Source organism: Camelus bactrianus, chromosome 23, assembly GCF_048773025.1.
Source record: "Camelus bactrianus isolate YW-2024 breed Bactrian camel chromosome 23, ASM4877302v1, whole genome shotgun sequence".
NCBI classification, from domain to species: Eukaryota; Metazoa; Chordata; class Mammalia; order Artiodactyla; family Camelidae; genus Camelus; species Camelus bactrianus.
In genome coordinates this window covers 15701919-15729432 of record NC_133561.1, presented here as the reverse complement: position 1 = coordinate 15729432, position 27514 = coordinate 15701919, and the positions used below count along the sequence as shown (strand labels likewise).

Here is a 27514-nt window from a genome sequence, read left to right as displayed (position 1 = left end):
AGGGTTGGTGTTGTGTACAAACTGTAGACTATCTGATTTTTTGATACTGCAGGTAATTTTTTAAACAGTTCACCATATCACATGAAATTTACCCAAGTGACACGTTTCAGGACTTCTAGCCTGACAGCCCACGATACTGGCTACTTGACACCAACTATCTACCATCAGACCCAACCAGTTTCCGCTGCAATGAAATGACATGAGACCCTTTATCAGTTGAACTGCTTCTAACTTAAGAGTCCACACATGAAACGTTGGATGTGATGAAATTCAAAAATGCCTTTACTTACGAATAAGGCTGTACAGGACTCAGCAGTGTCTAACTTGGGCCCCGTGTACAACAGTACAGACTGAGTCATTCTGCTTGCTCTGAAAAGACATTTCTAGGCCATGTTTAAATTGTAAGGTAAGTTCAGCCCAGTACTCTTGGCCACAGTGTAAAGATAGTAAAATGCAAAAATGTGATATACACTATTGTGATCAATAGCTGTTTATTAGCTGTTTAATAAAGTAAATCCTTAGAGTGAAAATAACATACAAGAAATAGCTTTGTAAGAGCTTTGTTTATGATACGTTTACAAAATGTCAGACATCAGTGACAACCTCCTGCATGAGGTAACACAACAAACAAGCTTCCTGTGAGTAAAGGTGAACACGGAGCAGACAGGCTGACTGTTTAAAGCCAGATTAGCTTCTTGATACCATGGTGATCATACTTTGAATCTGTACAAGGGCAGCTTCTACACATCACCGGGTCTTAAATTAATAATGCAAAAAGTTCCACTTTATCAGCTATTTTGAAGTCTGAGAGGAATTCCTTTGGCAATAATGACATTTATTCCAGAACCACCTTGCCTTTTTGATGCCTCTTCATTCTCGAATAGGGACTTATTGTATCATCCATCACAAAATCATACAGTACTTTTGCCCAGGAATTGTAGTGGGGAAGGTTGTCGTAGTATTCAGCTGCTATTTTCCTCACCTAGAAGGAAAAAAATACAGCAAGATGAATAATGGGTGTTAACTGAGTCCTTTTAAAGATGGCAGATGAGTGTCTGACAGCAACACTTAGAAGAGAAACCAGGAGACTTTTTGCCGCCTCCTGCTTAAACAAACAAACAAATAAATTAATGTAGCAGCTTTGGGAATTCTAAACAAAAAGCAGTTTGCATTTCAACAGTAAAATATACTTGACCCTCTAGAATCATTGACTCTTTCCAACAAGCTCCAAGGGACTAAATACTGGTTTATTTGTAAAATTTGGCACTTGGAATCTGTAACTACAAATACTTGCAATCCAATCAACTTGATGTTTTTCAAGCATCATACAGCATGGTTGGCCCTGTAGGATGTAAAGGGACCACCTGACCCCCTGCCATTAAGGAATCTGCAAATACTAACAAATTACTGTGGCATGCCAGTTAGAAGTTAATTACTTACCAAGTGTACAATTTGGCCATCTCGAGTTGAGTACGTCTTTTAAAAAATGACTACTGCCAGTGTGACTAGCAAGGAAAACTAGCTAGTGCTGAGTACTGAAAAATTCTGTGGCTTCATCAAAATGTTCAAAAACTATCCTAATAAATCCCAAAGGAAAACAAAGGCACAGAATCCAAGAAGTTCAAGATGTTGAAAATAGAAACAAAAACAAAAACAAAAAAAGTTACAGTTTAAATTACTCCTTCCACTTGGGAAATGTAATATTCTCTGGTCGTGGAAGGAGCAGATTAAGGTACAACACTATGGGAACAATTAAGGCCAAACAGCGCCCTTTCACATGGCTGCTCTAGGCACTCAGAATAAACACAGGGTGATGTCATACCTTTGATCACAGTCCTTCAAAACTTTCTAAAATTCTTTCATGAATAAGGATGATCTACAGACCACACACATACAAATAAACTTGGGTCCTAATCCACATCAAACTGATGACAAAGCCGGTAGCAATCAATTTACAGTTTTCCCGCCTTATCTGCAGTTTCACTTCCCACGGTTTCAGTTACCCACAGTGTGAAAATATTAAATGGAAAATTCCAGAAATAAACAATTGAGAAGTTTCAAATTCTGCACTATTCCGAATATTTCATCCTGGGATGAAATCTGGCACCCTCCTGCTCTGTCTCGTCTGGAATGTGAATCATCTCTTTGTCCAGCACATCCACACTATATATGCTACTGGCCTGTTGGTATAGGGAAAAATTACAGCACAATTAAGGGTCGGTACTATCCATGGTTTCAGGCAGCCAACATAACCCCCTCATATAACTGGGGCCTCCTGTAATTTTAACAGCTAGACTACAAAAGATACTATCTTTCTAAAAAAAATAAAATGACAGAGCCAGTTTAGATCTGGAATAAGCATTCTGAATCAAGTTAAGATACTCCTTGAGACTAAAAATATGTTAAAAATCATAATAAAAACAAAAATGTTTATAATTTATACATTTTAAAAAAGACATAAAGCAAACATTTAATAAATCCCTTTACAGCAGGAATTAGAAAACCTAGGGAATTTATTAGTCATGTGTCCAATTTTGTTCAAACACTGACATAATAAACACCCAGATGTCTGTCTTCATACTTTATGAAGTTGTGAGCAAATGGAAAAATACACACTTAAAAAGTGTTCTATGAAAATCAAAAGCTCAGTTAAAAAAAAAAAGAATCTGGCTACTGTGATAAAAAATGTTCCAAAACTGAATACAGTGATGGCTGTACAACTCTAAACAATCTAAAAACCACTCAATTGTACATTTTAATGAATGAATTGTATCTATGAGTTACATCTCAATAGAGCTGGTAAAGAAAACTTTGTTATACACACCTAGTAACTACCTGTGTGATAGTTACATGAAACATGACTACTGCAACACAGCTACTGCAGAACAAGACACTCCCTGGTGTACATCATAGAAAAAGCAGGAAAGAGTACAGAATTCTGAGAACGTCTGTTTGTTAGTTTAGCTAAGGAACAAGAAGACAGCATGAAATGGAGTGGGAAAGAATACTCACTGATGAAAACGATGAGCCTTAGGTCAAGCAATGTCTTGACTCAACTAAATTTTCAGTTAGGGACTGTTCAAGAAAATTACAAGTCAAAGTATGTGGCTTATGCTGGAAAAAATTATTTCGTTCAGAAGGTGATCGGCTTTCTCCTTAAACTACAACCTCTTAAGAAATAAGAATTTCCTTTCCTAGTCAGGGAAGAGGCAAACAAAGGTGAGTGCACTCTTCTTCAGGCTCAAGTGACACAAAGTAGCCACATGAGCATCACATTACACTGGTTTCAAAGCTCTCTTCTGACAGTTGCCTGGTATTTTCCCCTATTTTGTTTTGAAAACTGCAAAACCTAAAGCAAGGTTGAAAGAACAGTAAAAGCAACACCCTTATGCTCTTTGCCTAGGTCCACCAATTAATACTTTCTCTTCTTAAAGAATACATACCACATACTTCACTTTCTTTGCTGGACCTTTTGAGAATAAGTTGCAGACATTATGTGAAAACTTACATGGAATATTTCACCCCTAAATATTCAATATGTTTCTCCTGAGAACAAGGACATTGCCCTGTAAAACCATTATCACACCCTAGAAATTTCATATTGATACAATATTATCTATTATATGGACCACATTCAAAAATTCCTAACTCAATGTCCTTTCTTTCCTCATTGGGAATCCAGTCAATAATCAAATGCTATATTTAGTTGTCATGTTTATGTGTCTGTGGACAATCAACATTTAAAAACTTAAGAGGAAATCTATACAATTTGGCTGGGTGGATATAATAGTACAAAATATCTGGCTATGGTCCACTTATACCACAGCTTAAAAAAATAAAATAAAATCAAGGGGGAGGGTATAGCTCAGTGGTAGAGCTCTGGCTTAGCATGCATGAGGCCCTGGGTTCAATCACCAGTACTGCCATAAAGAAAATAATAATAAAATAAATTAAATTTTAAAAAGAGAAACAGCTGCTTTATAAAAATCAAGAAAAATTAATACCACATCTCATACAACTAGATTTATGGAAACATTTTTTGGTACTGGATTGTAAAAGCTATCAATTCTGAGAAATGGATAGCCTAATAAGAGAATTCATCAGAAATATAACTGAAGTTTGGAGAGGATCATCCTTTTGTGGAGGATGAAAGGATGAGCATCAATGTGTCTTCTCTCATTTACTCCACAAAGAGTGTACTCAGTGTCTACTGTGACAGGAGACAGAGGTCCCTGCCTGTGGGAAGTCTGTCCTACTGGAAATTGATGTTCTTTTATTTTGCAGGTCAATTATGTAGGACGTCTGTATTTCACAACAAACCAACACATAAACCTTAGCTAAGCACATTCAGCTTAAGAGTGATAAAGGTTATGTGAACTTTTGCTCCCTTGGCAGAGGGAATTCATTTTCTATTTCTTTTTTTTTTTTTTTTTCTATTTCTGATTTACTGTACACTTTAGCCGATTTTGCAGAACCCCCAACAGTTCTAAGCCCTACGTGTTACCTGTAGGCTTAGGGACCCAGGAGAGTGAAGATTAGGCTGGCCTACTCAAGACTCAGACTCTTGCTGTTTTCTTTGATGAATGGCCTTGATGGACAAAATATACTCAATTCCATTTAAAATGAGCCAGTCAAGTCTAATTTTGATCATATAACCATCAGAAATTACAACATGTATCAAATCCTTTACTTACCAGGGGAAGGCTTTTTCCGGGAATGTTGGGGAAGTCATGGTGTTCATTATGGTAACCCACATTGAAGGTAAGTAAATTCAGAGGCCCATAGTATGAGTACGTTTCATGTCCCTTTAAGAACATGTAATGTTCAGCTATAAAATGTCCAGAAATCGGGTGCAAACCTAGACCAAGTAAGGTTCCTGCCAACATGTAGATTAAAGATTTAATTCCCAAAACGTAGTAGATCACAACGTCAAAAGTGATCTGGATCACTGTATTGATAATTTCCAGATAAGAAATTGGCTTGGGATTGATGAACAGAGGTCGAAAAGCATAAAAGAGAGGTTGAAGAATAACCCATATAAACTTTCTGAAAGCGGTACAGAAGAACCAGCCTTCAAAATCTGTTGGAATATCCACATCAATGCCATCACCCCCGAGGTATCGATGATGATCCATATGGTACCTCTTAAAGGAAATTGAATATGGAACACCAATAGGAAGATTAGCAAATATTCCAAACCAACGATTCCAAATAGATTTGTAGTGGCCAAAGGCATTATTGTGGGAAATTTCATGAATAGCCAGAGTCATTGAATGGGTAATGCAGCTGCCAAAGACATATGCCCAAAATATGACCCATTTCCAGTCCAAGTCCTTCACTAAATAAAAGGCAACCAGCTGAGTGAGAACCATCATAATTATAATCCATATCAAGGTGGAATCAGGTTTCATCAAGGATTTTATCTCAGGATACTTTGCTATAAAGAAAAAACAAACAAAAACAAAATCAGAAACTGAGAAAAGTATAATAGTTCTGCAATTATAATTAAATTAATGTCAATTAAATTAACATTTCAATTAATTTTTTCCTAATCATTATATGTCCTCTATTAGAGACTTTATCAGATATTTATCTACTACAGGGAAGAAATATATTTTAACAATAAAGTTACTAAATACCATGTCACAACTAATTAAGAATTTTTGCAGGAAAAAAGAGTTTCAAAATCTAGACTCTTCATATTAACAGATAGTCACAAATGAGTAAAGAGTTCATGTTGTCAGTTCCCTTTTCACTCCTAACAATTTTTGTAAATTTATAAGTTTTACAAAGTGGCAATCATAGTTTGGTAGATCTATTCTATGTGTCTGACAGATTATGGACTTATTACAATATACTTTCATGTAATACATATACAATATATACTTATTATACACAATATATTATATACTTGAGAGTTCATAATTTCCTTTATGATGACTAAGTCACTTTTTTAAAACATTTTTTATTGAGTTAAAGTCATTTTACAATGTTGTGTTATGATGACTAAATCACTTTTTACTGCCAGTTATAACTTCTAACCGTTTTCCTATTTCAGACAGTTAGACATGTAACATTTTTGCCAGTGTAGACTCTTTCTGGTCATCTGGATATCAGGATAATTTCCAAAGAATTCTGTCCATTCACAATGCCACTTTCCTATTTATTTTCACATTAGAATTGTACAATGCTAATTTATGTTAGAGTCTTATTTTCTTTGTTGAATTTACATGCAAATATCCAAGTATTATGAAAAAGGCCAATAATGAAAGCCTCTGCACATCAGGCAAGTGTCGCCTACAGGCAAATTCAGATTCTTCTCTGTATCCCACCACTCCAGAGACAGAAACCCAGATATAATGAATGTTGTGTGTTGTCAAGTATATCTAACCCAGGATGGCAAAAGGAAGAAGGGCATTTTTCTTGGGACAGGTCATTTAGAAGGTTCTTGAAAAAACTGAGAAAGGAAAAATCCTCTTTTCTCTAAATATGAAACGAGGAATTCAATAAAAGCTTAAAATGCAAGACAGGAAGTTAAGTCCAGTTTTATATACAAAAAATAAGGATAGTGTTAATTCAAGGTAATTCTTCCCATTTCTTTCCTTTCCCCTCTTCTGCCTCCACTCCCTAACCTCTTTGTTGGCATCAGTTCATGTCATCAAATGTTAATAATTCTGTAGGCAATAGGCAAAAAAAAAAAAAAAAAGCAATCCTACAGGCTTTAGTCTAAAACTAAACTAATTATCCTGGTACAAATGATAGAATACACATTTTGTAGGTATTCTAAAATCATGAAACGTATATAGTACAGTCGTCTCACATAAATCAACTTGCTCCAAGTAATTCTGTACCAAATTTTTGCACAGTGGTAATAATATACAAAAATCAATACTACAAGGGTGCCAATATAATTAAATGGGAAAAGAATAGTCTTTTCAACAAATGGTGCTGAGACAACTGGTGACCCACATGCAAAAGAACACAACTAGACCTCTTTCTTACACCATACCCAAAAATTATTTGGTCGCAAAAAGGAACAAGTACTGATACATGCTATAACGTGGATGAACATTGAAAACATTATGCTAAGTGAAAGCAGTCAATAACAGAAGAGCAAGTTTGTATGATTTCATTTATAAGAACTGTCTAGAATAGGCAAATCTAGAGAGACAGAAAGTAGATTAGTGGTTGCCCAGGACTGGTGGGTGGGAGTGGGGGATATGGAGACTATTAATGAGTACAGGGTTTCTTTTTGGGGTGACAAACATTTTCTAAAAATTAGATTGCAGTGATAGTTAAAAACTCTGTGAATACACTAAAAAGACCCCCCTGAACCGTACACTTCAAAAGGAGCATTTCTTGTGATTATCTGACCCACTAATATTAGTATAGTCCTTAGCCTTCATTAATTTTCAATAGATGCCTTTTGAATGAAATTTTATGATAACTCTAAGTGTAAATTTAGTGTACAGATGTTGTGTATTAAACAACATATCCCTGTTCTCTCATGCATCTCTCTCCCCCAAAACCTGACACATTTCAGAAATATCTCCTCATTTAAGTATAATTTAAACAAGTCTCCAGACTGTTATCTTTCCTGAGGTTATTCAATCTCCACCCCCGAAATGGAACACTGAGCAGTACTCACAGCTGCAGGGAAAATGTATTTTCATTGAGAAATATGTAATCCTTTTACTTTCCAAGTGAAATGGTCCAGTGATAATAAGTTTGTGGGAAAAAGGCTCAGTGTTGAGATAAGCATCAACAAGCACCTTTTTACTTCCTTGATTTTCTTAATATTAAATACATAGCTAAGTGCCATATTCAGGAGTTGGTTTTTACAGGGTGGATCCCACATTATTCTTATGCAACATGTTGATCATGCATAGATTAAATGTACTATATGCTATCACTTTTGCGTAAGTGCTTGCAAAATATATGTTTTAATTAAAAATATAAGTTAAAAAAAGGAAAGCATCCAAGAACTAAAGTCTCTTAAAAAGCTACCCTTAATAGCAACTATAAAGGCTGAGGCTCCTAATTTACTAATTTGATTTTTAAAAATTCATTTCAATGGGATTTGCTAGCTCCTTTTTCTAAGAACATGAAATTTCTAACTTTAGATACCCCAGCAAAATTCAGGGGCTTGATTCTTCTGTACACCGTGTAAATGGATGCTGAGAAGAAAAACTAGGGGAACACTGTATGAGAAAGAATTCCTCTTATTCAACTTACCACCCACCAGTTTCCTGATTTTTGAAACAACAGCAAAGAGGTTAAAAGCATCCGCTTTGGAGGCAATCTAACCCAGATGAGAATCCCTCCCTAACATTTACTTATTCACTCTTACCTCATCTTTAAAATAGAGATAACACTGACTTAGTTACTGGGAGGATTAAATTGGGTAATGTTTGTAAAGCACTCAGCACAATGCGTAGCATATCATTAAGAGTAACCTGGGAGAGATGAGAGAATTCTCTATAAAATACAGAAGCTGCACACTGCTGAGCGCCTTACCACCTCTAGAGAGCTGAATAAGCCCTAGTTAACCCAGTAAAAAGGTCCTACATCTGCAATCAGGGGACTAGAAGGCTAATCTTGGCAAGTCTCTCATACTTCAGCCTTTTCGTACACAAAACTGGGATGGATTAAAAATATTTAAGAATCTGCCCTTCCTGCGTCCCAGCCTTGATATGAGGGTTAGTGAGAACAGCGTGAGCGCACCAGGACTCCGATCCTGGAATGCTCGCTCACCCTTCCGTCCGAGAAGCCCCTGGGGTCACCTGGCCGGGTACCACCGGCCTCCTCCCCGGGGCCGAGCCGCCCGCACCAGGATGGCTTGCCGGCGTCTGCCAACGTCAGCGCGCCCGGCGTGTGGGCCTGCAGATGCTCCAGGACCACGCCCTGCCTCGCACGCGCTCGCAACCTGGCTTCCCCCGGCCCGCTCGGAGGAGTGAGAAGAGGAAGAGTGAGAGGGGGGAGGGGAGGAAACGCCCCACCGGCGGCATAGGAATCTCCAGGAGAAAGGCTCTAACCAAGGGTGGCCTGGCCTGGGGGAACTCGGCTCTAAGCAAACTCTGGCCCCGACCGGACGCCCGCGCTCGGGGGCGCGCCTGCGCCTCCCCGCCGAAGGGCCAGGGCCGCGAGGCGGGGCGGGAGCGCGCGAGGGCCCCCCCGCCTCCCGCGCCAGGCCCGATCCCGGGAGCCCTGGCCCCGCGCCTCCCCCGGCCTTTCCCCCGAGGCTGGGCGGCCGGGACGGCGGCGGGACGCGGCAGGGAGCCGGCTCTTAACGGGCCTCGGGCGCGCAGGGGCCGCGCGCCGGTGGCGGGAGACCGCGCACGCACATAACGGGGCGCGGGCCCGGCCCTCACCCAGGATCTCCAGGCGCCGAGTGGCGTGGGGCTCGTCGGTGTAAACCCATTCGAAGTCTTCCCGCGAAACGCGGTTCCCCATGGCGGCGGCGGCGGCTCGAGGGCCCGCTCCCGGCTCTCGCTCCCGGCCCGGCTCCTCAAAGGCGGCGGCGGTAGCAACAGCTCCCCGACTCGTGTCAGCAGGCGGCGGGCGGGGCGGCAGAAGAGACGGAGGCCTGGGCGGATCCTGAGGCCCCGCCCCGGGCCCCGCCCCCGCCCCCCGCCGTCCCCGGAGCGCGGCTGGGCGGGCGGAAGCCCCCGCGCGGGGCGGGATTCCACGGCTCCGTGGCGCGGGGTTCTGAGATTCTGGGACTCGGCGACCGGCTGGCGTGCAGAGTTCCTGCGAGTCCCGGCTCTCTGCGGCCTATCCTGCCCGGTGCCGGCGCCGGAGCCCCGGAAAAAGAGAAAAAGGAAGGAAAGGTCTCAAGTTAAGTAAGACTGCTCTTTAGCACCTCGGGGAAGGCTGGAGCTCGGTCACGAGAATCCTTGGTCGTTAATAAATAGCAGCTCGCCCAGGTTTTGTTTAATTTTGAAAAGCAAACGGCTCACTGAGCCATTTTTGGCTGCCTCTTGGAACTAATACCTCAGGGAAAAATGCGGGGGTGTGGTGATTAAAAGCTAATTATGAAAAAAAAAAAACACTGTTGTTGACAGTGAAAATTGATGAGGAATTTATTGTTTAGCCTGATTTATTCTAGTGTGATCATTTCTGTTACAAGGTGATTGCCCAACCTTACGTCTAGCACAGAAGTGGTCTGAACCGCCACCTCTTCCTGGAAGAGGGGATATTTTGTTTCAAAATTAGATACCAGTTCTCCATTAAAAAAGAAACTTTGGCTGAGATTACAAAAAGGAAGATAATCCACATGGCGTTATTAATAATAAAATAACACCCGCACGCACACACTGAGGCAGAAATCTAATTAAGCCCCTAGATCCAACTGCTAATGTATAGAAAATAGAGCAGAGGAGCATTTAAACTACACCGTAGAGATAGAATCAGTAAGATCTTGACCGTGGGAAACTGTGGGAAAACATCCTGGGTCCTTTAATAAATAAAATGCAAAGGAAGCAAAGAAAAGAGGGAAAACCTACAGATTAAAAGGGGCTTTAAAAATATGTCAGTCAATTGCAATTTATTGATCTTATTTTGATTATAATGCAAATTGTCAAAAGCTTTAAAAATTGACAAATCTTTTAATTCAAATATCGATTAGATGTGTAATGATATTGAGAACTTATTGTTAATTTTTTAAGTGTGATAATAGTATTACATTATGATTACAGGTTTTTGTTTTTGTTTTTTTTAAAAAGTCTCTATCTTTTAGCATTTCATGCCAGGGGAAAAAACCTCACTAAACTAAAAATAAATTGTGGCACATACAATGAACCATGAAATGTTCTACTATACCACACTAAAAAAAAAAGAGGAAGATTTTATTTGTTAATATCAACTGATCTCCAAAATGTATTGTTAAATGCAAAACACTAGGTATGAGGGGTGTACACATAATATATATGTATATAATGTATGTTTCTTTGGGTATACACAAAATATGTTTAGAAAGATACCTAAGAAATGTTTTATTGTTGGAGAGTAAGAGGGAGTGAAGGGGAAAGTGTTGGGAGGGAATTTTTAAAATCTTAACCCTTTTTTGCCTTTTACATTTGGATTGAATGTGGATTTTGGCATTCTAAAGAAAAGGAAAAGAATTCAGCTACAGTATTTTTGTGGGATTGACAAATATTTTAATTACACATAGGCATGTTTATTTAGTTTGGATTTTTTAAAGTTCTTAATGTGTTGTCTAGCTTTTGTATCTTTTCCTTACTCTTGCCAGGTAGTTTGTCTTGAAACAATTATACCAGTTATTCTAGAAAAACACTAACCAGTCTGCTCTTAAAAGCTGTGGGTGAATCCCAATAGATCCTAATGGCAGTGGGAAATTCCAGTTAAGGTGATTTTCAGGAGAGGGCAGCCATAATTTTGAAATCAAGGTGTTCTTCCATGTAGACTTTTCATTTTTCTTTTCATTGGTTTTTTTTTTTGAATGAGCAATTCATTTTTTAAAATTGAAGTATAATTGATTTACAATATTGTGTTAGTTTTAGGTGTACAGCAAAGTGATTCAGATATATATATATATATATTTTTCAGATTATTTTCCATTATAGGTTATTATAAGATACTGAATATATTTCCCTGTGCCCTACAGTAGAACTCTATTGTTTATCTATTTTATATATAGTAACATGTGTCTGTTAATTCCTGACTCCTAGTTTATCACCCTCCTCCCACACTTTCCCCTTTGGTAACCACAAGTTTGTTTTCTGTGTCAGTGAATCTGTTTCTGTTATGTAAATAAGTTCATTTGTATCATTTTTTAGATTCCATATCTAAGTGAAAGATAGTATTTGTCTTTCTCTGTCTGACTTACTTCACTTAGTATGATAGTCTCTGGATCCATCCATGTGACTGCAAATGACTGCTCCCCACCCCCAGTTAGTTCTTTGGCCAGAGGTGTCCCAGCACTGGATCCTACAGGCTGCTGGGTGGGGCACAATCTTGGTGCCAATGACCCAAGCAAGATGTCAGCTTTCGCATTGTGGTTTCTTCTTTATGTCTTTAGGTGTAGAAGATCTTTTTTTTGGTAGGTTCCAGTCATATTGATGGTTGTTCAGCAGTTAGTTGTGATTTTGTTGTGTTCGTGAGAGGAGGTGTGCTCAAGGTCCTTCTACTCCACCATCTTAATCCCTCAGCAATTCACTTTTAAGACTACAGCTGATACTTGAACGACACGGGTTTGAACTGCACTGGTGCACTTATACATGGATTTTCCCGGTAAATACGTATTACAGTACCACATGATTTAGTTAGTTGGATCTGAGGGTGAGGGACCAGGAATACAGAGGGCCAACTGTAAAGTTACACACCACTTTTCAGCTGCACAGAGGTTTGGTGCCCCTACCCCCCACATTGTTCAAAAGTCAGCTGTATTCTGATAATGACACAGTTAAGATCTAATAATGGTGTTATTATTAGAATAATTAGAAAGGTATTAGCCTATGGGTAGCTTTGCCAACTTTAATTGTAGAAGAGATTTACAGAAGACATGCTTTATTCAAACTTCAAATGAACCTTAATTATAGTAATAACTTTATGATAACTATTCTTTGACAGCAAATAACAAAAACAACTCTTTCAGTCAGTAGTTAATTGCCAATAAATATCATTTCTTACTTACTTATAATGTGTTGTTTAATCAGTAAACTAGCACATATAATTTGAAAGTTACAACAGCCCATACATTTGTCTGTAACTAAAGCTGACTTCGGGTGGTGCAGGTAACCCTACACCCTGCATGTCCATCATCTGCTCTGCTGGCCTCACTCAGTGTGTCTGGTCTTGCTCAGCTTGGGGGCATCATGTTCTCCTATTTACTGCTGATGTCTTTAGTTCCACAATGCTCTCCAGGCTGAGCCTACACACCAGACCCATTGCCCCGGATTCCAAGTTTCTTCCAGCGGTAGCCTTTGCAAGGCTTTTGGAGGGATGATCTCTCGGCTGACTTCCTCCTCCTTGTGGGGTTGGTTGTGTAAGATTCTGTGTGTTTGTCCTCAGGTCCGTTGGACTTAGACACTTCCCTTAATGATTGCTAAGCTCCTGCTTAAGCATCATGTTGAAAGCAGGGCTTCCCTATGACACTTCAGTCTCTCAGATTATACCAAGAGAGCTCGGCAATCATGCCTTTTTCCTGTCTTCTCTCAACTTACCTGGCATGCAAGATTGGTAAAAAAGCAGACTAAAGGACACTGTATGATTACCTCAAAAGGAACAGAAAAAAGGTTTGATACAATTTATATCTATTGGCAACATCCATATAGAGAAACCAATCTGAGTTATTCGAATCAAATGAGAATTTAGCAAGGTTGTAGATGGAAAATCAGTGTACAAAAATCTTTCACATTTTTTGAAGTATAACTGACATGGAACATTATATTAATTTTAGGAGTACAACATAATGATTGGATATTTGTATACGTTGGAAAATGATCACCACTTTAAGTCTGGTTAACATCCGTCACCACACATAGTTATAGAACTTTTTTTCTCATGACGAGAACTTTTAAGATTTATTCTCTTAGCAACTTACAAATATGCAATACAGTATTATTAACTATAGCTGCCATGCTGTACATTGCATCCCCATGATTTATTTCTTTTATAACTGGGAGCTTGTACCTTTTGACTCCCTTCAAATTTTCTGTGTTTTAATACACCAGTAACAACCAGTTAAATCATGCAGTCAAATAGAAAGATACATTTATGATAACATAACAAAGTATCTAGAAAAAAAATCTAACAAAAGATGTATAAGAAATATACAAATATACAAATTTTCAAAAGAGAATATTAACACATTACAGAAAGACATTAAAGACTTAAATAAATTGTGAAATAGACCATGTTCATGAATTGGAAGGCTAAATACCGCAAAGATGTCAGTTCTCCCCACTCCTACAATCAGTCTACAAATTCAATGTAATTTTAATCAACATTCAAGTGCGTTTGGTGGAACTTGATAAGCTGATTTTAAATTTATATGGAAGACTAAAAGTGTCAAGAATAGCCAAGACATAATTATAAAAGAACAAGGTAAGGGGACTTAGTTCACCAGATAAAAAAATTCCTATAAAGCTTTAATATATAATTTATGATAGCATATTAATAATATAGTATAGTGTAATAAAGATACCATAGCATTAATTCAGGGAATAATATAAAAATGAGACAGAATAGAGGGTGCAGAAATAAATACTATCAATATATAAAAATATAAGAAAATTGAGGAAAAGGGAAGATTTCAATAAAAATTGTACTGGCATAATTGGTTATCAATATGAGAAAACATGAGATTTGAACTCACGTCATATTTTACACTAAAATTAGTTCAATGTATCTAATAGACTTAAACGTGGAAGGTTAAACTAAGAAAAATTTGAATTGAGAAGTTTAGGAAATGATTTCTTAAAATAAGATGCAAAAAGCCCAAACCAAGAAGAAAATATATTTTTAAAGTAGACTGCTTCATTAACTGTAAGAACTGCTCATCAAAATGTACATAAAGTGTGAAAAGATAAACCATAAACTGAGAGAAGAGATTTCCAATAGATATAATCAAGAAAGGATTAGTATTTAAAATATGTAAAGAACTCTTAAGAATTAATAAGAAAAAAAGAGGGAGGGACTATAGAAAAAAGGAAAAACTAAAGAATTTAACAGAAAAGGAAGCATTAATCATGTATCAGTCAGAGTCCAACCTGAAAAACAGATCCCATTTCAAGTATTTATAGCAGAAGAAACTGAATGCAGGGCACTAGTTATAACAGGTGTTGGAGAAGCTGAGAGGCAAACAGGGGACAGTGAGGACAATGGAGGAAACCACTCTCATTCCCTCAGCTGGGGGGACAAAGGTAGGAGAAAGTGTTCTCGGACCCCAGGAGGCAGCGTTATCCAATGAGAGCTGAAATCCTAGAGGGGAAGTCTGGCAGGACCTCAACCCACAACCACAGCAGGCAAAGCCCAGGGTAGAGAAGGGAGGGGGGAATCCTGGCTTCACCATCCTGCCTTCAAGTGTTCCCCTAGTGTCTCCTATTAGCCAGACTCTGCCAGAATCCAGCTGACATGGGAGCCTGGGAAACACAGCCTGCAGGGGTAAGCCCCTCTGCAGTGCGGTACAGGGACACATGAGGCATGCATCTGAGGACAAACAGGCATAAACTGGCACAAATGACCTAGGATGAGGTGAAAAATGTTCAACTTTATTACATACCAAGGACATACAATTAAAACTCACAGTAAGATTCTATTTTAGAAGCTCTCACTTCCAGTGCAGCAACTGTAACACTGAAAGTTTTAGAAAACAACTATAAAGTCTCTGGAAATTGTCCTAAGGGCAAACAGCAAAGTAAGAAATATTTACTCAAGAAAATCTACTAGATCTCAGTAAGAACACCAAACGTCTGTGACCTGCTCTTTCTCCCCTCCACCCGAGGTCGGTATAACAGAGGATCTACTCCAGGCAGCTGTGGCCCAGAAGATAAGGCTCCCTATCTCCCCAGCTCCCAGTCAAGGGCTATAGGGGCAGGTTTCCAGCATATGTCATCCTCCCATCTTACCCACCTCACCCCAGTTCCATGTTGCAGAGGCTAAATTCCAGAACAATGTAGCCAGGAAGTCAAGGGTCCATTCCACCACTCAGCCATTTCATAGAGTGGAAGCTCTACTATAGTTGTGGCAGACGGAGGATACTGGGCTCAGTCATCCTCACTCCAACTTGCTTGTATCCCAGGAAGGGGGCTCGAACTTAACTGGATCATATCGTGGAGAAATTTGCACTCAAGAATATCACCAAAAAAACAGTAGATCCATCAGCCATCAGCCAGCACTTAGAGGAACCTAACAGCTGGGTGTAATACCAACAGAAGCAGACAATTTAACAGATCAAGGAAAGGGATAATCAAAATGTGCCCTGCTAATCCCAGAGTGACTGCACTTGCCCAAGGCTGTGCCCCCGATGAGCAACATCAAAGCCTTCACACTGCTGGGGAAATAGAATTCACTAAAATAATCCAGCCAAGTCATTTAACAAATAGATAAGCAAGCAGCTACCACAACAAACCCTGAGGGCTAGGGGGAAGAGAAATCAGCATTGAGAGTTGCTACAATATATTATCTAAACTGTCCATTAAAAAAAAGAACATGCAAAGAAAGACATGCAAGAAGAAGACATGCAAAGACATTCAAAGAAGATATGCAGAGAAACAGGAAACCATGATCCATGCCTAGGGAAAGAGCAGGTGAGAGAAAATGTCTGTGAGCGGCCTGGATGTCAGACTGAACAACACATTAAAGCCATGACAATACATGTGCTCAAAGAACTAAAGAAAAACATGCTTAACAGAAGTAAAAGAAGGTATGTGACAATGTCTCATCAAATAGAGAGTATAAATGAAGAGACAGAAATCATGAAAAAGAACCAAAGGGAAATTCTGGAGTAGAAAAGAAAAGGAACTAAAATGAAAATTGCACTGAATAGAGGCTCAGGAGTAGATCTCAATCAGCAGAAGAAAAACTTATTGGATTTATAGGTAAATAGAGATGATACAATCCAAAGAACAGAGGTGTTTTTTTGGGGGCGGGTGTTGGGGGGCAGGCAATTAGGTTTATTTATTTAAATTTTTTTAAATGGAGGTTCTGGGAATTGAACCCAGGACCCTGTACATGCTAACCACACACTCTGCAACTGAGCTATACCCTCCACGCCAAGATTTTTTTTTTAAATGAAGAAAAATGAACAGATACAGGGAGAATGCCATGTGAACATAAGGATGGCCATCTACGAGCTGAGTAGAAACTTCTGGAACAAATCACTCCCTCAGGCCCTCAAAAGGAAACAACCTTGCCAACAGCTTGATTTCCGGCTGCTGGGCTTCTAGAACGAGAGAACTCTAGAACTACCCCTGTGCCCCACCCCCAACCTCTCCAAAGTGTCTATAAGAAGAAGCAAAGAGAATGATCAAGAAAGATAATAGAATTTCTTTGGGGGAGTCGTTGGTGAGCTGGGCTTCCTTTCCCCGGTGCACACACCAGCCACATACTCTGTTGGAAGCGAGTGTTGCTGCTTTGTTAATCTTGGCTGAGTGAGGAGAGTTTCACGGAACCACCCATAGAGCTTGACTTTTGTGTCTGGGGAACAAGGGGGCTGGTCCCTGACTTGGACCTGACAATGCCTCAAGGTGAGAGGTGATTGGGAGTTGTCTGTGGACAGAGGGTCTTTGCAGGTAGCGGCTTTGCCAGCAGAGGAATCAGGTGAGATGGACCAGATCATAACCATTTGACAAGGGCTAGACTCGTACCTTAATGGTTGCTGGCATGGCAGGTGAAAACTGTACCAGTAATGTGAGACTCTCCTTTTTCTGTAATCTGCCTATTACACCTCCCCACTCCCCACAGTCCTGCAAGAGGGGGCGGGGGAAAGCAAGGAAGAGAGAAGAAACAGAAGACACCCTCCTCCTGCCCTTCTCCACTGTAAACATCTAAGCCTAAGTCAGGCTTGACTGGTAGAAAGAGGAAAGAAGATTTCAGTCACGTGAGACAGTATCATGTTTATTTGGATCAGACTGGAGTTTTAAACACCCAGATAAAGGTTATTAACTTGTGAGTGGCCAACAGTGGCTGGAAGGCTCTGGGCTCTGCTTGAGACGTCATCTGGGTCAGGGCGGAACAGCTGGACAGAGCAGGGTAAAGGGCAGTTGTCAGAGAAAACATCACCTGCTCCTGTCCACACCCTTCCGCGTCCAGCTCATCCAAAAGCAGTTCTGCTCTGATGACACCTTCATTCTCCAGCAGCGCTGGCCTATGAAAAAGGACAGTCATGATTTGGAAGAGGGGCAATGGGCAAAGGCTAGAAGAAAAGTCCTGGACTTCAGACCTCTAATGAGAGATACGTCACACGCCCCCACCCCCATGCCTCCCGTTGTATGTACCAGGGAGCTGGCAAGTGCTGCGTCTCAGATCACACAGCTTACAAAGTGGTAGACGCTAAGGAGGAACCAAGGGTGTCTGGCTCCACATCCCAAATGGAAGAGGGAATGATCTGGAAGAGACTCACACTGTGGGGAAGGGAGGGCTCAGGACCCACCGAACACCATGAACTAATGACAGAACAGTTCCCAGGGTGAAGGACTTTCATCATCTGTGTAAAGCCAATCATATGAATGAGGGGAGAAAATGGTGTGTAGCTTTTATTCTTCCAGAGTTTGAATTTTGCAGGGTGAGTGTTTGACAATATGTTTGACAATAAATTTGCAAGAGACTGAGCTTTTCGAGGCTTTGGTTTTTCTAGAAAACTGGGGCTGTTTTCTATTCTTTTATAATACATATCCAAAATAAAACCCTAAAAAAGCCATGCCTTCCTAAAAATACTATGTTTCTGGTCCATTGGTACCTGGAGAAGGATTAGAATTGATGTAGACCATTCTGGAGAAAAAAACTAGGAAGCAAGAGAAAAAAAAAAAAAAAGAAAGAAAGCTTTTTAACATTATTGCCCATAAAATGTGTAGAGCCTGAACATGAAAATAAAGAAATTATTTCTTCTATGGCAAATGTAAACATTTGGAGCTTCTTTGCTGTTTTTACTCTCAACACTGCTGACACCAAATGAGAGATTTTTTCCCACCTGACACAAAATATGTGGTGTCTTTTCCAGCACTACTTCTTGAACCCTCTGACACTCACTACTCGGAATTAGCATTAGACATCACAGGTTTAATGGTTCAGTCCCACTAAAATTTCCCCACTTCAGCTGTCAGTCACAAGTCCCAGGCCTCTCAAAAGCTTGACCAGCCTCAGCTGTAAGTTGGAGGTTCCCATAGCCTGTTCCTCAGGTTTTAATAATTTTCTAGAATGACTCACAGAATTCGGGAAAGTACTTTACTCACCATTACTTTGTTACAAAGGCTAGAACTCAGGAACATCCAGATGGGAGAGAGGCTCAGGGCCAGGGGGTGGGGGTGGGGAGCCTACAGAGCTTCTGTGTCCTCAGTGTGCTTGGCATCCCAGCACCTCGACGTGTTCACCAATTTGCAAGCTCTCTGTGTTTTTAACTTAAAATATGTAACAGAGTTCTGTTGATTATGAAGGGGCTGATTTCTTCTTTAGTACACAGTGTCTTTTTTGTTGTTATTCTTTATGTTGTAAATAACGTCATACCTACCTGCATTATGCTGTATTTCACAACTGATTTATCATAAAGTAGTACAAGAGGAACTAATTTTATTCATGCTACATTTCACAAGAAATTTAAGGCTTAGTAGAAAATACACTTTTTGATTTAACTTTATTTCATACAGCTAATCTCTGCAGTATTGGCTTATTACAAACCCCCTAGGCAGTAAGCAGAGAGTCAGATCATCTGCAGCTAGACCCTTAACCCGTGAGAGAAACTGTGCAGGAAGGCTGTCTGAGGTCTCTGCTGATGTTAAAGCAGTGGATCGCTAGGGTTATATAGAACTCAATTTGAAGGAGTTCTAGAGGATGCTCTAAATTTCCTGGGCATATATGCAGGATGAAGGCAGAAGGTTGAGAGGAAAACGTCTCATTGTTCACACAGGCTGATGAGAATATGAATATGAGAATATGAGAAGAATGAAACTTCTTCCTAGAGGGTTGCGGTGGCTCTGGCAGCATCAGCTCAAGGGGAAAAATGTCTACAGGAAGTGTGATTGGCTTGGGCAAAGTGGGCAAATTACTGTGTAGAACTGCTCTGTATTTCAACTCTACAATCCAGAAGGAGAGACTAGCCCTGAAGTGAGAATGTTTCCATGATGACTGCTAAGAGTTCAGAGTAGCATGAGTATCCTCTTTTAATTGTAGGAAAATCAGTATCCATAAAGAACCTGTCGCTGATAATGTGGAAGCTAAAGTGGGCTTAGGAGACTCAGGAAGGTAGAAAGACCAGAAAATGGAGCCTGGCTGATCCTCAAACCTAAACCTAACTTGTACGTCTTCCAGTGAAGACAGCCTGCTGAGAACCAGTGTGCAGAAGGTGGTGAGTCTTTGAAACAGGAAGATATGGTGGGAGGTTGGGTTTAGGATTTTGATCTATATTTTCTGCTGGTGTGAATTAAATATGAATCCCCATATATGGAAAGTTCACCTGAAGCTTCTCTTTATTTTTATTTTTTTGCTCTTACAAATGGATATTTTCCTCCAATATATCTTCTGTTGATTATTCTTGAGACTTCCCATTCAATATCCAGAGCCAGAGTCAATACCTAGGCTGACTGACCTGGAGCTCAGAGTTTATAAAATAAACCATGCCGTAGGGAAAAAGGTATACTTTACCAAACTGCTGTAAGTTATAAACACCTTTAAAAAAAGAGAGAGAGAGAAAGATTTCCTTAAGTCTGAGAATTTGATTTTTAGAAATTGCCAAAAATGTCAAAAAGTTTGAACACTCGATTAAATAGGATCACAGATCCTTATGGAAGAATACTTAATTATCTATTAAACCAAAGTGGCAGTACAAGATTTTAAAGGCAAATACAGAAGGTTAAATAGTTGTGAAGAAAATTTAGTTCTTTTAATATTGAGAAGACGTGGTTTTCTTCAGTTATCAAAGACTTGATAAAGACAATGTGAAACACGGGAAATTATTCTAAAATGCAAAATCTTGGTTTCCCAGGTAGATTACTTCCCCCTTCCTTTTTTCTTTTTTTTTTTTTTTAAGCCATTTCTTATTAAGAGCAGACCAATAATCGAAGAAAATTAGGAACCAGGCAACTGTGAACCATTTGCCACATATACTATCATTCTGTAGCAAATTTATGAGTGTATCATTTTATCATTTTATAGAGGCATGTCTTTTTTTTTTTTTAGTGGGGAAAGTAATTAGGTTTATTTATTTATTTATTTTTGGTGGAGGTACTGGGAACCCAGGACCTTGTACAAGAAGCATGTCTTTTTCATAATATAATTTCTCACATTTATTAACAGACCCAACTATATGTAGCTTCGCTATACTCTATACAAATAAGATGCCACAAGTAGACAAACTATGTTTGGCAATTATTTCAATATTGTATCTTACTTGAAAATGATGTAGATACTCAATGAATATCCATCATTTAACTTAACTTAGTATAAGTTTTAAGGTTTCAAAATATCAAAAAGGCTTTGAAATTATTTTTAAGTGGGTATAGTATAGAACATAATCATTATTGAAAAATTCATATATAAACTTTTAACCCACTTATATCTTTTAAATTCACTTGTTCTTAACAATTATGTCTCGATTACTCAGGAAAATTTCATGAGACATTAAACAAAGCTAGCCATCATCTTAAATTATTTGTCTTGTTCACAAATCAGGCAAGAATCAAAAATATCACAAAAGCAAAGAGTGTAAGAAGCTGAAAATATGCTTCTTTTTCTTTTTTACTACTGTGCTCAACATGCATTAAGCAATTCATTTTAGTTGTACATTGTGTTTATAGGTTGGATTTATAGTTTCATAATCTTAAACATCTAGTAGAGATAATAAAAGCTTGCTTGACTAGTAAGGCTAGGTAGAAAATATTGTATGTCTGCATTATGTCTGACGTTAGCAACTCTGAAGAAATGTCCATTTTTATTTTACCAATAATTTAAAAACTCACTATTTATCAAAGATTATCTCAGATCACATGAATTAAAAAAACATTTGGGTTGTTTTCTATATTTCTGAGAGTTTTAGGAATACTTCAATTTATATGAGCACTCATTTATATCTAAGCCAATTTAAACAGAACTCCTTTAAGGGATTTTATAAATTAATTTCATAATACCATCTAGAAGTAGAAAAATATCACTTATATAACATAGACACACATACACACACATAAACATTCAGGCAGACACATGCAGAGACCTTAAAGCTTTTGTTTTAAATTTTTAACCGTGTGTCAGATATATTAATACAAAACTCACTAGCTCATAAAAGACAGTTGGATCCAAATTGTGTTTCTGGCAGATGGAATACGTTAAGGTTGCTCACTCAGATGGCTACAACATTTCGTTAATATCTGTGGAGAAGACCTTTAAGATTTTTCATTTACTCAGTTTCCAAGTAGCTCCTTTTTTTTTTTTTTTAAACCAAAGACAACTATCAAGTGACTTGAAACTGAAACCAGTAAGCCTTTTATGACTAAACCGTGGATGCAAGAGCCATCCCCAAAGAGAGTGCAAAAGATGCAGCCCTCCCAAGATTTAAAGCTGCTGGAGATGGCCAAAAGGTAGAAGACTCAGACAAGCCTCCACCCCAGCGCAGGCCACAGCCAGTAGGACACTAGCCACGAAATGGGTGAAACCTACATTTTTGCCTCTCTATATTTTGGGGATCCCCACCCCCCAATCTGACAATTGGCCACCTGCACACACAGAACCCTCATGTCCTAATGGGGAAAGCCACATCAAGTTCTCAGGCACAGAATGAGAGAAAGCTGCCCGGAAGGAAACCAGTGGATACCCCTAAATCAAACTTTACCCAGAGTCACAGTCCAAAGAACTAACTTTTTCAAAGGTTTCTCTCCTGCTAATCTGAATCTGGGAAGGAAAAGACTCTTGCCACTTTCACTTGAGAGGTCCCCACAGGCAGAGAACTGAGAGACTGAGGTAAGAATTCTTATCTGTGGCAGTTTCGTCAGAGATCCAATATTTCTTAACTGCAGTTTCCAGACTCAGCAAGGTGTTCCCAGCCAAAGGTGTTCCTGTTTGGGCACCAGAAATTACAGGGGAGGAAAAAGTTTTCCTTGATCCTCTTAGAGTCTGGAAATTAAGCTGACAGTGAAAAAGATTAACAAAAGACAAGCATACACATTTATTTAATATACGTTTTACATGAACATAGCATATTTATTTATAATAGCTCAAAACAAGAAACAATCCACATATCTATTACTAGCTGACAGGATAAACAAGTTTGGTATGTTGACACGGTCGAATAGTACTTAGCAACAAAAAGGAACAAATTATTGATGTGTGCATCAACGTGCACAGATCTCAAAACCATTATATTGAGTGAAGGAAACCTTACTTAAACGAATATATCATATATGATTCTTTTATACGAAACTCTAGAAAAGGCAAATCTAATGTATAACACTAGAAAGGAGATCAGTGAATGTCTGGGGCTGGTGTTGGGATGGGAATCAACTGGAAAGGATCAAAGCAAACATTTTGTGGTAGTGAAAACTACATCTCAGCTGTGGTGTTGGTTACATAGGTATATACATTTGTCAAAACTTAAAGAACTGTACACTTAAAATGGGGTGAATTTCATTGCATTTAAAGTATTCCTTAATAAAGTTAATCTTTAAAATGATGCAATTAGATGGCAGTATGTTTTTTCTTTCTTTTTTATCTTTTACACAAAAGTTAATATACTATAATATTTTCTGCCCATTTTTTCCCTAGCAATCATTCTTTTAGATCTTTCTATATTAGTATACAAAGATTTTTTTCCATTTTTTTATTGTGGTAAAACACACATGACATGATATGTACCGTTTTAATATTTTTAAGTATACAATTCAGTGGTAGTAAGTACATTCATAATGCTATGCAACCATCACCAACATGCATCTTCAGAACTCTTTACAACTTGTAAAACAGAAACTCTCTACCCATTAAATCACAACTCCAAGTTCCCTCTTCTCCAGCCCACTTTTTCTATGATTTTGACTATTCTAAGTACCTCATAAACGTGGAATCATACAGCTTTTGTGTTTTTGTGACTAGCTTATTTTACTTAGCATCATGTCCTCAGAGGTCATCCATGTTGTGGCATATGTCAGAATTTCCTTCCTTTTTAAGTATTCCTTCCTTACTAAGTATTTTTAGGAGTATTCCATTGGATCTATATACCGCATCTTGCTTATGCATTCATTTGTCTGTGGATACTTGGGTTGCTTCCACATTTTAACTATTGTGCGTAATGCTGCTATGAACAGAGATGTGCAGATACCTGCTTTGGATCCTGCTTTCATTTCTTTTGGGTATACACTCAGAAGTGGAATTGCTGAATCATTCGGTAATTCTGTGTTTAACTTTGTGGGGAACCACCATACTGTTTTCCACAGCAGGGGTGCCATTGAACATTCCCACCAACAGTGCACAACGGTTCCAACTTCTCCACTCCCTTGCCAATACTTGCTGTATTCTGTTTTTAAAAGAATTTCTTTACTGTGTAGTAGCCATCCTTATGTGAGGTGTGTGGTGAGGTAGTATCATTGTAGTTTTGATCTGCATTTCTCTAATGATTAGTGATATTGAGCAGCTTTTCATGTACTCTTTGGTCATTTATCTATCTTCTTTGGAGAAATGTCTATTCAAGACCTTTGTCCATTTTTGAATAGGTTTGTTTGTTTTTTGTTCGTTTGTTTGAGTTTTAGGAGTTCTCTGTATGTTCTAGATATTAACCCCTTATCATGTATATGATATGCAAATATTTTCTCCCATTCTGTGGCTTGCCTTTTTACTCTGTTGATCGTGTCTTTTGATCCACAAACTTTAAAAATTGTCAGGAAGTCCAATTTATCCACTTTTTGTTTTATGGCCTGTGTGTGCCTTTTGTGTGACATCCAAGAAATCATTGCACAGTCCAACATCGTGAAGCTTTTGTATCATGTTTTCTTCTAAGAGTTTTATTTAGGTCTTACATTTAGATCATGGACCATTTTAAGTGAATTTTTGTATATAGGGTTAGGTAAAGGTCCAATTTTGTTCTTTTGCACATGGATATCCAGCTTTCCTGGCATCATTTGTTGAAAAGACTGTGCTTTCTCCATTGAATGGTCTCGGCACCCTTGTCAAAAATCATTGATTTTGTATGCAAGTGTTTATTTCTTGACTCAGTTGAATCTAGTTTGTTCAGGAATAGCATAGAAATTGCAATTTGGGACATGCAAACTATGGCAAACCGTAGTAAGTCCAGAGAACAAAGGAGAGAAGCATTTTTTTTGTTTGTTTGTACAGAAAAAGTGGATTGTTTTGAACAAAAGTCCATTGATGGAAAGTTCAGGGTGTGGTGGCTTCTCTTTGGCTGAGTTGTTGCTGTGCAAAGGAGAAAATCTTCCTTTCTCCTGCTGCAGTAGTAAACTAAGCTTCCTCCTGCCCAGGAACATAAAGCAAGCAGTGACAAATGGTATGTGCATGTGTTCTACTGCTTTGAGCTATACCTTCCCCCTGGTAATTGTTTTTATATATTTATTTTGATTGTTGTAGGCTGTCTCTGTGTTGAGGGTCAGCCTGAGGTATAAATGTAATGTCCTCTAGGGTCTTTTTTTGAGACTTTCCCTTAGCATGCCTGGTGGCTTTCTAATTTTCCCTGCATACATAACTGTTTTTGATGTCTTAGTCTTTAATGTCTGGCTCCAAAAAAGAGAAAAAGAGGAAAATGAAGGGGTAGTGGTGGAAAGGGTGCTGGCTCTTTACATCTAGAAGGTACTTCAGCTGGTGGTGGAGAGACTTGCAACACCGGAGCTACAACAATGGCTTCCTGCCATCTTTGCACCTCTGTGATGAGAAGCAGCAATCAGTGATCAGAACACAGACCCCCAATATTTGGGGGACAAGGTCCTGTTTGCCCATCACAGTTTGAGGGTGGGTGGCTGCTACTATGCTAAGCCCTGAAGTTGACCCCAATTAACCACAAGTGTTTCCTTGGAGATGAAAGTCTTCCATAGACTCCAGAGCTCCAAAATAATTACATCAAACAGATTCCGCCAGTGCAACTGTTGTCTAGGTGGGGAGACAGACTCCTGGTGTTTCCTACTCCATCACCTTCCCAGAATCTTTTGGAGTTTTGTACCAACTCTGTGAGGTAGGAAATATTTTACAGATGATGAAATTGAGCCTCAGAAGTCTTAACTACCCAAGCTGGTATTACAAAGCTCATACTTGGTAGAGCTGGGATTAGGAGGCCATTTATTCTGGTTCCACTGTGTATATGCTTGACTCTTACTCTAAGCTGTGTCTTAAGGTGCAGAGAGCTCTGAAGAGGCTCCTTTCTTTTTTCTACCAGGTGCAGCCCAAGGTCCTCCTTCCTTATCAGATCTCTCAGCCCAAGGTGGAGAAGGATGAGCAATTCAAGATTACTTTCTCTCCTGTGGCTCTCAAGGAAGCGTGTGGGGCAGTGTGAGGAGATCTGTGAAACATTAAAAATAGTGAAAATAAAAGTTTTAAAATACTGAAAATAAATTTCCCCAAGAGGCTAGAAAGCCTATAATAGCAAATTGTTTCCTGTGCTTAAAAAAAAAAAACATTAAATATGCTTAGAGCAGGGACTAAGGGAAGCACATGCAACCAATGCAATGCATACATTCTGTATCTCTATTTCCTTAGTCATATCTATCTCCCTATATATTACCACTATTTATTATTTATTACCTGCTTACTGTGTGCTGAGCACTGTTAACCACCTAACACTCATTCCTTTATTGTCCTCTTACAAGGAAGACACAAGCTGCATTTTCTTCCGGAATGGAAGGCAGCTGAGGGGGGCAGCACCTAGGGGTTATAGAAACTGCTTATCTAGAGAGTGAGATAAGCTTGCTCCAAGCTTTCAAAGGAAGAATAAGCATTTACCGTCCCCCTTTCCTTCCCTTCCTCCCAGCCTTCTCCTTAGCCTTGAGAAGGCAGACATTTTCCCTTTGTCTTAAGACAGAAAGGCACACCTTAGGTTTTGTATTCCCGGAGTGAATACTACAATTTACACTGCTGGATTCCAAGTAGAAACCAACTTTTGTTCAATCCAAAGAACAGGGGGAAAAAAAGAGTTTATTGGGAATCTCCTTTTGTACTGTTTTGCTCAACATCCACCACCCCAGTTTTTTTCTCCTCACAATTTTCTGTAAATTTGCTTTCAGGGAATGATTCACCAAAACCAGAGGAATGGATACAAGCAAGGTGAAACACACTTTTCTGGGTGAGAGAATCAGCTTAAATGGATCCTGAAAGAATTGTTTCAGGAATTAACGTAAGTTCATAAAGACACATCATTTTATTTTTAAAGCAACAATATTGGTAAAGATCCTTGATTTCCCCAGCAATGTGACTTTATCACGCAGCAACTGAGCCACTTGAAGGATATAGAAATACAGATTTCCACCCTGATCTACCCTCTGCAGACTGGGAGATACAGCAGCTGCCTTTACTTTTCCAGGTTTCTGTGATGTCTTGGTGACTAGAACGCAGTAATGGTGTTGGGACAACTGATACCACTGCTGTCACCCTCATCCTTCAGCATAAATTCATCTGTGGTCTCTCTTCTGAACATCTAAGTTGTAAACAAAGTGGGTGAAGCATGCATCAAAGAAGAGTGTGTTTTTCCTCAGAGAATTTTGTTTTCAGTCATTCCCTATCACAGTCACATCTTTATGAAACAGAGGTGAAATGGATTTGCATAATTTTATTTCATTGAAATTCTAAATATTTAGTTTTGGAGCTGGGAGGAATTTTGAAAAGAGAACTAGCATTCTTCCCCAGGAGGGCAAAGGAATTG

At 39.0% G+C, this 27514-nt stretch overlaps 1 protein-coding gene and 1 long non-coding RNA gene across 3 annotated transcripts in view; one reads left to right on the top strand and one right to left on the bottom strand.

The window, feature by feature from the left end:
* Positions 1 to 474: 474 nt before the first annotated feature.
* On the bottom strand, positions 475 to 9668 carry DEGS1 (delta 4-desaturase, sphingolipid 1). The gene is made up of 3 exons (XM_074351669.1): positions 9372 to 9668; positions 4695 to 5437; positions 475 to 982 (listed from the first exon to the last, which is right to left on the bottom strand). Exons 1-3 carry the CDS (start codon positions 9451 to 9453, stop codon positions 836 to 838), a joined length of 972 nt encoding a protein of 323 aa, XP_074207770.1. The 5' UTR covers positions 9454 to 9668; the 3' UTR covers positions 475 to 835.
* The window catches only part of LOC123613995 (uncharacterized), a 26175-nt gene continuing 8328 nt past the window's right edge, over positions 9668 to 27514 (top strand). Inside the window, exons 1-2 of one of the 2 annotated variants that reach the window (XR_006721441.2) lie at positions 9668 to 20023; positions 26036 to 26989. This is a non-coding gene — a long non-coding RNA (uncharacterized LOC123613995). The remainder of the gene's footprint in view (positions 20024 to 26035; positions 26990 to 27514) is intronic. The other variant, XR_006721440.2, reaches the window with a different exon arrangement.

Coding starts and splice junctions, on each gene's coding strand:
- DEGS1 (XM_074351669.1), bottom strand. CDS start 9,453: ATGGGGAACCGCGTTTCGCGGGAAGACTTCGAATGGGTTTACACCGAC. Junction 5,438..9,371: donor TCGGCGCCTGGAGATCCTGG/GTGAGGGCCGGG, acceptor TTTTCTTTATAG/CAAAGTATCCTGAGATAAAA. Junction 983..4,694: donor CCGGAAAAAGCCTTCCCCTG/GTAAGTAAAGGA, acceptor TTTTCCTTCTAG/GTGAGGAAAATAGCAGCTGA.